At 42.1% G+C, this 10397-nt stretch overlaps 1 protein-coding gene across 1 annotated transcript; it reads right to left on the bottom strand.

Annotated features, from left to right (window-relative positions):
* Window positions 1-5710: 5710 nt before the first annotated feature.
* LOC139929301 (dehydrogenase/reductase SDR family member 13-like) lies at window positions 5711-9612 on the bottom strand. The gene is made up of 5 exons (XM_071922150.2): window positions 9443-9612; window positions 8753-8871; window positions 7847-7970; window positions 7214-7540; window positions 5711-6321 (listed from the first exon to the last, which is right to left on the bottom strand). The coding sequence occupies exons 1-5, from the start codon at window positions 9567-9569 to the stop codon at window positions 6062-6064; spliced, it is 957 nt and encodes a 318-aa protein (XP_071778251.1). The 5' UTR covers window positions 9570-9612; the 3' UTR covers window positions 5711-6061.
* Between the last annotated feature and the right edge of the window lie 785 nt (window positions 9613-10397).

The following is a 10397-nucleotide window of genomic DNA, read 5'->3' as shown; positions in this document are numbered from 1 at the left end:
CAAAGTAATAGGATTCCCTGAAGAGCGGGTTTGCTGTAGTCAGTGTTGACAGCCTGGGCTGCGTGTGGGCGGGGCTGGGGAGAGGAGAGGAAGGTGTGAGCTGCAACTCGAACAGTCGAACACGCCGCGGCGTATCAGTAAACACCGTTAATCACAGGTTAGCAGATGGGGACGTTAATTGCAGCGGAGGAAATAACAAGACCCAGAGGATGCTTCTATTTATCGACACTCCCACTGTTACTGATAAGGGCTGGACGGGTGGAAGTGTGTGTGTGTGTGTGTGTGTGTGTGTGTGTGTGTTCGCGCTGAAGAGTGAGGAGTATCTGGAGGAAAAAGGTGACAGGGAGGGATTTCATGTCGAATATGAGCTTACCGACACTTGTCTTTGTTGCTTCTTTGTCTTCAATCCACATCACACACACACAAACATATGTGTACTTCCAGAGATATTCAAATGACTTATATACAAAACCATCATTCCTTTTCCTTATGAGGTCGGGGTAATGATCAGAAAATGACATAAAGCAACTATTTTAGTGTTAAGATACTAATAAAAACATAAAACACACACACACACACACACTTTGCGGCAACAAATTCAACCAGCAACCCCCTCGCTGTTTATTTCCTCACCAACACCTTTTAGCGGTTTCTCATTCTAAAAGAGAAGAGGTGAGATGAAACTTATTGAATGATCCCCGTGGGAAAATTGGCTCCCCACCTGCTCCCTGTTACTACACTTTATAAATGACAGCTTCACACACACTCACACACACACTCGTCAAAAGACTTCCAGGGAAGCAGAACCGCAAAATGTGCTGAAACAGTGCGCACACACACACACACCGCAAACATCTCGCCAAAAAATCTATCACGGAGCTTCAGCCATCTCTCTTCACACTCGGCTACAGCGAGATGAGAAAGCAGCCGGCCCTTTGACGCAATAATAATGAATGATACTTACACAAATGCCATAAATAACTTGTACAGGGGCTACTGATGTGTTTAATACACAGCATACGCTGCACAACAACAGTCGGAGCGCTTGTGGTCATTCTTCCAGATCAGATGAGTGGAGGGAGTCTATCTTTCTTCGCTTGGATGTCGCTCCTGTGGTTTTTGAGTTGCAAGTGTACATTTGATAGGAAAGGGTGTGTGTGTGTGTGTGTGTGCTTTTTTATTTTGTTTATTTTGTCTCCATCTTTGTTGCTCGGCGCTCATCGCTGTGGTGTTTCTGCACTGCACTTCCCAGAGATCACCTGTCAATCAAACAGTGTGTCCAGTACTGTGACACTACACTACTTTTTCCTTGGATTTTCTGTTGATGCAGTTTGACTTTCTGTAGATGGAAAAGCTTTCATGAACTGGCTACAGGTTGAATCACTGCTGTGTTACATCAGTCGGTGATAGAGAGTAGCAACACAGACATATATTAATATGAAAATTTCGCTGACTGTTACTTTAAAATAAATAAAAAATCATACAACCAGTGATGTAGTGGTAAATAAAAAGGAGGGTAAACTCTGACCTCCAGTCAGTGATCATCATAAGGCAAACAACCACCAATAAGAACATTATATTATCAGAAAAGCTTTCATTTATGTTTTGTTTTTTTTCCCTTAAAAGATCCTACCCTCACTGTTTGATACTGCTTACTATGATGTATACTGTGAGTTTGCCTCATATAGATTTACAGCTAAAAAAGGTGGTGAACTCTGTCATTGGCAGCATTGGAGCAAAAGTGGCAAAAATGTCTCATCCATTCCGAACCCCGCCGCGCGGACACGGACTCGGCTCGGCGTCACTTTTGATTCCAGTCTAATGTGTTGATATTGTCCCCACACAAACAACTTGCACAGTTTCCCACAGCATCGAAATCAATCAGCATCGCTCTATGCATCCAGTCGCTGCCTAATTGATGCACTAATCCAGTCGCTAAGTACTGCGGTGCTCTGGAGTCTGCCCAAAGCAAACACAACACACAAGTCATCAATGTCCTGCTTCTCAAACCAGAGAGTGGAGCTGGAGTGACAGAACATCTATGGACTATAGATCTAGGAAGGTAAGTACAGACTCCTGAGTTAGGAGACTGCGAGACCTTTGGCCTGCGACAGCACTGTTGTTCTAGCCTCCAGGAAATGAAGTCTTCACGCATTTTTGTTCTAGCTCCTGCCTTTTCTATACTATTATATTACAGGTGTGATTGCTATGAATGGAATTCATTTAAAGCTGCACTCGGACAGACTTTTATGTAAAAATACACCCATCTTATCAGTCTAGATCGCAAAGTGTGGCTGTAACGGAGAAGATTGTTCAATCACGCAGTAGATTCGCCCTATTTACCCAAATTAAATTCTGGTGTCAGTGTGGTCACTGGTGGGAAAGCTTCTGTGAAATCCAAACTGTCTCCTAAACAGCAGTGAGCAGCGCTCCGTCCAGAGAAAGCTGGACTCACCAGCATTAGACCTTTTACCTCTCGTCTCTCTTCCTTTGGTATAAAACATCTCAGACCGGCCTGGTTGGTGAACATGAGCAAGCTGTGTGCAGTTTACTGACCTCACCTTACAGGATTTCTGTACGTACGTAAGTTGCCTAGTGCAGCTTTAATGCTAGACTAGACTACACCGAACAGGGTTTGAATCGTAACAACGGCTGCAGCTCTTCAAGGAGATCAGTAGAAATCCGCTTTGACATCTGACAATGTACAAATAAACAGAATCTTACTCGGACAGCGTAAGGTACCACTCGTTCGTATATAGATCTTGGAGCGTTTTCGTGAAATTCGAACCTAAGTTTCCAAAGCTGCTTTAATAGGATTTTTTTTTTACCGTGCCATGACATTACATTGTGAAAACTTGTGTGGCTCATTTGGGTCGACGCTGAACTCGGACGCTCGCCGGGACGGCCCTTCTAAAATACGAGGTAGGAGAGGTTGTCATCGGTGCTGCTGCTCAAGGAGGATTCAAGTTTAGCACTCCTCCCTTCTGCGTGCAACAGAGAGAGGGAGAGGAAGTGGGGGGTGGGGGTGAAGAAAGAGGACACATAGGGATGGCGAAGGCAGGAGATAGGAATCGATCGTGGAGGTGCAGCCCTCCCCACCAACGCCGAGGTTAAAGGAGAAGCCTGCACCAAAGAACGTCCTACTGAGTAATTACAAGAGCACCTCTCTTAACACACACAACTGACCCGGCTTTCATGCCTACCCGTGTTAATAATCAGTGCTCATAATGAACAGAATCCATAGGTCTGCCGGGTTAAGGTCCTCAACAACCTTGCTCCAAGCAACAACGGCAAGGAGCAGCATGGAGAGACGCAGCGCCTGCTGCTGCTGGAGCCGCGCTACGCTACTGCCCCCCTGTGGGGACACCAGATATTTCTACCACACCAGTGGATTCTCATCTTTTACTTGAGGATTTCTTAGCAGAATCTTTGACAGACAGCTCACTTTATCCACCTTTTTAAAATGTAAAATAGACTTTATGAGGTAAATATGAGGTAAATTCATAGTATGCATCATATTAAGTTAATTAATGCTTTTTAATTAATTTTTGTTCATATTGGTGGTTGTTTGCCGAATGATGATCACCAACTGGAGGTCATAGTTTACTTGCCTTTATATTTACATTGTGAATGGCCTTTTTGCCGACCATAGCAGCATTAGGCAACACAATTTCTACAAAGCATGTTCAATGTGCATCCCAACCCTCTCCATACTAATAATCATTATCTCTCTCCCCTTCCTCACATCCTCAGCATAAATCTCCTGGACCAGCAGCTCACTCTGAAATGCTCTGAAATTGTTGGTTATAACACATTATAAGTCATCATGTGCATTATAAGAACATTATAATAGTATTATAACTCTGTCAAGAATGTCATGATACACTAGAATGCATTATGAATCTGGTATGGGCAGGTTATAAGGCTGTTAGAAGTCATGTATTTCCCACTGGAAGCTACTGTATATGTTTCTTTTGTTTATAAGACATCAAATGTATTATAAGCTGTGGGATTCTTATTGCTGTGCTACAATATCTTATTTGCAATTTATGAACTCATATTATCTAAAGTGTTATTAGAGATGACGAACAACATGCATTTCCATTTACTATGAGCTGTAAATGTCTTATTAGTATGGCATGATGATGATCTCTTCATAAACTCATCATGTTGCTTAAAGTGAGATGAACTATGTCATTGTAAGTGAGGCATGACGCACTGTAAGCACCTACTTTATTATGAGTTAAGTACTGTAATTGTTGCATGACAATGCTTGTGCTGTTATAAACACACATACAGGCCCCAGTGGTAAATACATTGCTTAAGTTATAACAGTCTCATAATCTGCTCATACCAGATTCATGATGCACTTTTGTGTATTATGACATTTTCTGATGGCATCAGAGAATTTCATGTAATTATAATGTATTATAATTAACAACTCAACGTGTTGCTGGAACTTTTACCTAATTAAACAATACTGCACTGCAGGCCTGTACTTTTGCTCACACCTGAGAATATTGTGTATGATTTAAATAGTTTAAGATGTCATTATTATGTACCATGTATGTGCCTATTTGCACAAGTGAATATTGAATAGAGGTGTGTGTGTGTGTAGAATTTGGCGGAATTTGACTGATGAAAGAATTTCATCAGTCTGGGTTTCAGTGGAGACTTTTAGTATTGCATAATGGTCTAAAAGCTCTTTCAGAGGCTTTTATCTGAGAAAATTCTGGCGGAAACACTGAATAGAATTTTTGCCATAAAAATTGACAAATTTAAAGATATTGAATATGGGCAAAAAACATTTACCTGTTCTGTTTTACTTGCTTTTAATTGTCTTTGCATTTTTATTTTTTGTAGCACTTTGAAATTTCCTTTGAATGAAAAGTGTTGTATATAAAACGCATTGCTGTAAACAATATCAATATACATACAATAGTGTAGCACGTGCCACATATAAATAATTGTGTTTTCTGCACACTCATCCTGAGTAGGCTACCTAGTTATTTTGAGAAAGAGAATGTCCTGAATGACTGGAATTTGATAGCTGATAGGCAGGGGTTAAAGTGGGATTTGGCAGGTGGGGGAACCCTGTTCCCGGGGGGGGGGGGCTAAAATACATAATTGGTGGGGGGGTCAGAAAAAAATAGTAATTTAAAACAAATTTCCTGCATTTCTACACCACTTAACCTCTTGGATTAAGTCAAGAAACAGCAACCCTGTATAATGTTAACCAAAAATGTAAAATTATGTTATATTACTAGATTTCAGCATTGAGGTGCTTATCATGATTTTGCATAGGCATACTAACCGAAAAACCTATTATTGGGAATCGCGAGAAAGTTTCAGAGCGACAGAGACACAGAGCGTCCCCGTAACCATAGTAACTCACTCTCACTCCTGCCTGCGTGCGCACGGCGCGAGAGGAGAGGGAGAGACGCAGAAGAGCCGCTGACTGAGATTACTCTGAGCACCATGCATGGGAATAAATTACAATATAATAGATTTGTGTATATTTCTCGCTATTCAGATGGTCTGAATAACTCTCTGCTGCACGGTGCTGCTCTGTCTTGTCTGTCTGTGCGCTGTCAGTGTCTCTTTACGCGCCGCGACGTTACCAGTTATGAATTTGTTTTTCACTGCGACTTGTGGCGTGAGAGCGTGTGAAATGCGTGAGTCTCACGGTCAATGCGTGAGAGTTGGCAGCCCTGTGAACTCGCTTGACATTATTATATATGAAACTGCCAATCAGATTTATTTACTTATTAATCGAAGGTGCCGGAACGCCGTTCCGGATCATTCCGGCCCACTTTATGGAAGATGTGACAAAGACATGAAGCATGTGACAGATTAAAAAAAAAACAGACAAAGTAATGGTATGCACTGTTAAATGTCCCATCATAATTCAAAAGACCGTACACAAATACAGTCCACAGCTTGAACTTTGGAAGCCTTTAGAGGTCTATGATAAGGCACAAATTCCTCTGAAGTTTTTTACTTTTTACACAGAAGTCCATAATTATTAAAAAAAAAAGTTTCTGGATTAGGATTCAGTCTTTTAGGATAAGCCAGTTAGCCTCTCACTCACTTCCCACAGCTTCTTGGCCAAGGCGTCATCGCGCCCCTTGGCACCCACTTCATGCAGTGCACAAGAAGAGAAGTAGCGTCCGCTGAAGGGCTCCATGCCCTCCTGGAGGGCACAGTGCAGGGTGGTCTGGGATCCCGCCTCAGGGTCCAGGAACAAGAGCTTGGCCACGGGCATCAAGAGGAGCTGCTGCCACAGGCTCATATTGCGACACAATTCTGTATAGATGACTCCTGTGGAAGAACACAAATGATCTGATCAAGTATACCAAATTTGATGGGAGGACAGAACTCGGCATTCTGTTAATAACTTCGTAGACGTCTAATGCTGAGCTTCCAGTTGCAACATCTGCTGTCAGGTTCATTTTGAGGGCCAAAGATCAGCCAATAGCAGGTTTTTTTATCCGAGTGCTCCAGACTCTCCTTTGGGTCACATCCTTGTAAAGGTGCCCAGGGACTTTGAATTACTTGACTGTGCTATTCTGTGAGGTTCCCGATACAGATGGAGGTAAAAAATGAGAGTAAAAAAAAAAGAGCAAAATCTCCTGCTGGAATGGTCCTTTAACCAAGCTGATATTGTTGTCGTGTAGGTGTAGGTCAGTTCAGTAATAAGTTCAGTAATATAGTAAAATTGAATAGTCTGATGAGGTGGATTTGTTTCCAAATGTAGGTTACTGTGACACAGTAAACTGTCTTGTCTTTAGCCCTAGTCTCTACTCCAAAACACTCTGAGTTGTAGCTTGAGAAGAGTCAGCTCAGTTAACCTGAACAAACTGTAGGTTTTTGGCTTGTTAGCTAGCTAACTAGCAAGCAAGCTAATTTATCAACTAATGTTACAGTTAGCATGCAACGACTCACCAATACTAGCTAATCTCCACGTAACATTAGCTGCTATGCAAAGCAAATGTGTTTACAATAACACAGTGATAGCTGACCAGATAATATGCTTAGTTAGCCAACTAACAAGCTGACATTATCTAAACACAAAATTTATCAGATGTATCAGTGACAAAATGATCAGTTCCCAGTCAAAAACAGGACAGAAATGTAAGTAGACCTCCAATATGGCCACCAAAGGGCGTGTTACATCAACTGAAATCCTATAAAACATGCCGGTGACACTGACCTGGGTGGAGGCTGTAGCAGGTGACGCTGGTGCCCTCCAGCCTGTTGGCCAGCTCTCTGGTGAAGAGCACATTGCACAGCTTGCTGTTGCAGTAGGCTTTAAAGTTGTGCCACGTGGACCGGCCTGACACTAAATCCTTTTGAGAAGCCAGCAGAGGAAAGTCAATGGCGCCAAAGCGGTGCAGTAGTGCAGCCACATTAACCACGCGACTGGGGCCGCACTGCTGCAGCCGCTCCAGTAGAAGGTTGGTGAGCAGAAAGTGACCCAGGTGGTTGACCCCGAAGGCCATGCCGAAGCCGTCCTCGGTGTGCCCGGGACCCATCAGACCTGGATGCCCAGTATGGAAAAGTGGGTATTTGATTGGTGCTTGGATCACTTATGTGAAAGTGATGCAGCATTCGGTCATATAGCAATAACCGTCAGAATGACTTTGACAGCTGGATCCAATGGTTCCAATAGTTTTCATTTTTACACTATGATCGACGTCACTGGAGATATTTAGAATGCAAGTAGCGCTAAAGGTTGCTGTTATGATCAATTTGACTGCAATATATGTAGTAAAATGCTACCTTGTTTTATCATCTACAACTTTCCCATGAAAAAGAATATTATGTGCTCTTTCAGCATCATCACCTGCGTTGTTGATGAGCAGGTCCAGTCTGGGTTCAGTCTTCAGGAAGGTTTCAGCAAAGCGGCGAACGGACTTCAGACTCCCCAGATCCAACTGCATGAACACCACCTCATTGTTCCCACTCTCCTGGAGGACATTAAGGCTGGATAAGAATGTTTGTGTAATAGCTATATCTATTAGAATTGCACAACATTGACCAAAAAAAAAGCAATTGCTGAATATTGCAATTGCTATGAATTGTGATCAAATGAATTGTCCATCAAATTCTGAAAATTGGTCTGTGGTTTTAAGAGGTGTCACATCCAAAAGTTTTCATATAAGATACCAGAAAGATTGCCGTTTGCCATATCTGTGTATGTAATTGTCCTAATCTTGTGTGCATAATTGCCTTGCTCATGCACTTGATAGCACATGGCACTTTAAATGTCATGCAGTGGCCACTTCAATCTGTCACCTGACCTCAGGTAAGGTGTATATATTGGTGACATTCTGAGGAAGGCCAGGGGGCCCAAACATCAGTCACTCAATAAATCATTGGGAGCTGATTTGTTGTGCAGACTCTACTTTTTTCCCCCATTACTGTGTAAATAAGGAAATATTGACTGATTTTACTGAAATATATGTTGACGACACTGAATATTAAATGGCAATTGAATACTTACAAGGGCAATAAATTGAATAAAATTAACAGGATAAAGGGAATGAAGCAATATCTTGATTATTTAATAACAGTATTATCCAAATCAGATTGCGATATGCCTTGCACAGTATGTGGGTGGATGATAGCCTATGTTTTGCTGATGGTGGGTGGTGCAAAAGTTTGGGAACCTCTGCACTAGAATACCTTGCCGATCCAATCCACTATAATAAATGGAAATGATATGAGTAAGTTTGTGCCTGTCTCTTACTCTTCGGATGTCAAAAGCAGCAGCCTCGGCTCTCTCCTTGCTGCGGCAGGCCAGGATGACCCTGGCTCCTCTTCTGGCCAGATCCAGAGCGGTGGCCTTGCCGATACCAGTGTTGCTCCCTGAAGAGGAACACAGCCCACACACAACACCTGACAAGTGAAGCACTGTACACAACTCTAGTATGGAGATAAACTTAGGCCAAACTCCATTCAAAAGTGTATAAAGTTCATGCTGCCTCGCTTATCGGGACACATAAAACACCTCGTAGAACATAACGTAAGAACATTTACATATTATTAGACTCTGCTGGTAAATTCGGCGTACAGACGATCCATCATGCAGCATTTTATTTCAATAACTCTAATAATAACTCTAAGAACGGGTTCGCACTGCTTGCGGCTGCACACCACGTTGTATTTTATTGGGAGAAGGCAGTGGGATTAACAAGCAGACCAGTTATAAGAGTTGTAATTTTATTGGAGAAAGAGCTAAGTTACCTGGTCTATGGGATGTATGCCGAATTGAGGAGCGGCTCCTAACGAGTCAGAAAAGCTCTTAAGTCGTGTTCTACGATGTGTGTACGTTTGTTAATAACCAAGGCAGCATTAAATTGCAAGATTATTGAACGGAGTTGGGCGTGAAACTCTGCATACCGGGGTTAGGTGAAAGCACGAATTCGCCTCTCATTACCTGTCACTATGGCCGTTTTCCCCTTCAGCTTTACAGAACTTGTACACCGCCCTCCTCTGAAGACGTTATAGTAAACTATAATATAAAAGGCAATTACTCCTGCCGCGAAAGAGAGCAACACCGACATAGCTGCACCAGCTGGACCAGCGTCAAGCCAGTTACAATTAATAAATTACTCTTCCGGTCATAACTTTCAAAATAAAACCCTTATTGACGCATGCGTTTCAAGGTTTGAGTAGTAGCCTACACAAGTGAAATTAAAGAATGCACATAAAGAGGAATCAGCTGCAAATGGAAATGCAACTGCTGTTTTCTTTTTCTTTTTTTTTTCTTTTTTTTGCAAAATAAAGCGTACTAAAGCTTTAGAATGGACCATTATTTCAAGGCTATAGAATGGACCATGTTTCATTTCAAGGCTATAGAATAGGCCACATTTCACTTCATATTTAATGTAACTATTCCATATAGTATGACATATGATTTTTATTGTTTTTTGCCACTTCTATGGGTTTGACTGAACTTATTTTAGACATTTATAGTAGACATCCTTCTAAGTTTTCTGGTAGGCTACCTTGCCGTTTTTAAGTCATCAAATATATTTGTTTAGCCAATCTACCTGTATCAGGCACTCTTTCATCAGGAAATAATACCATGCACCATAACACAATGTCATTTTTTAATATCTATTCAACGCTAGAATCAAAAAAAAAATTAAAGCTGCAAGCAGCGATGATCGGGCCCTCGCACTTTGCGCACGTTGGGGTGTGCCGCAGCCGCGGCGGCGTTACTGGACACTGACCGGTTGATGCGGCTCTGAATTTTCAGTATAAAACATGTAATTTCCTTTTGCCAGTAGGTGGCGCTATGACTATGATTTAAAATCGGCTTGTAGATGTCTTCAGGGCAGCACTGTCATCAATCGTGTGAAGTTTGGGGCAGATTTGACCATGTACGG

The sequence above is a fragment of the Centroberyx gerrardi genome, chromosome 6 (genome assembly GCF_048128805.1).
Source record: "Centroberyx gerrardi isolate f3 chromosome 6, fCenGer3.hap1.cur.20231027, whole genome shotgun sequence".
Classification (NCBI taxonomy): Eukaryota; Metazoa; Chordata; class Actinopteri; order Beryciformes; family Berycidae; genus Centroberyx; species Centroberyx gerrardi.
The sequence above is the reverse complement of the archived record's forward strand: the minus strand, read 5'-3'. Positions and strand labels throughout refer to the sequence as shown.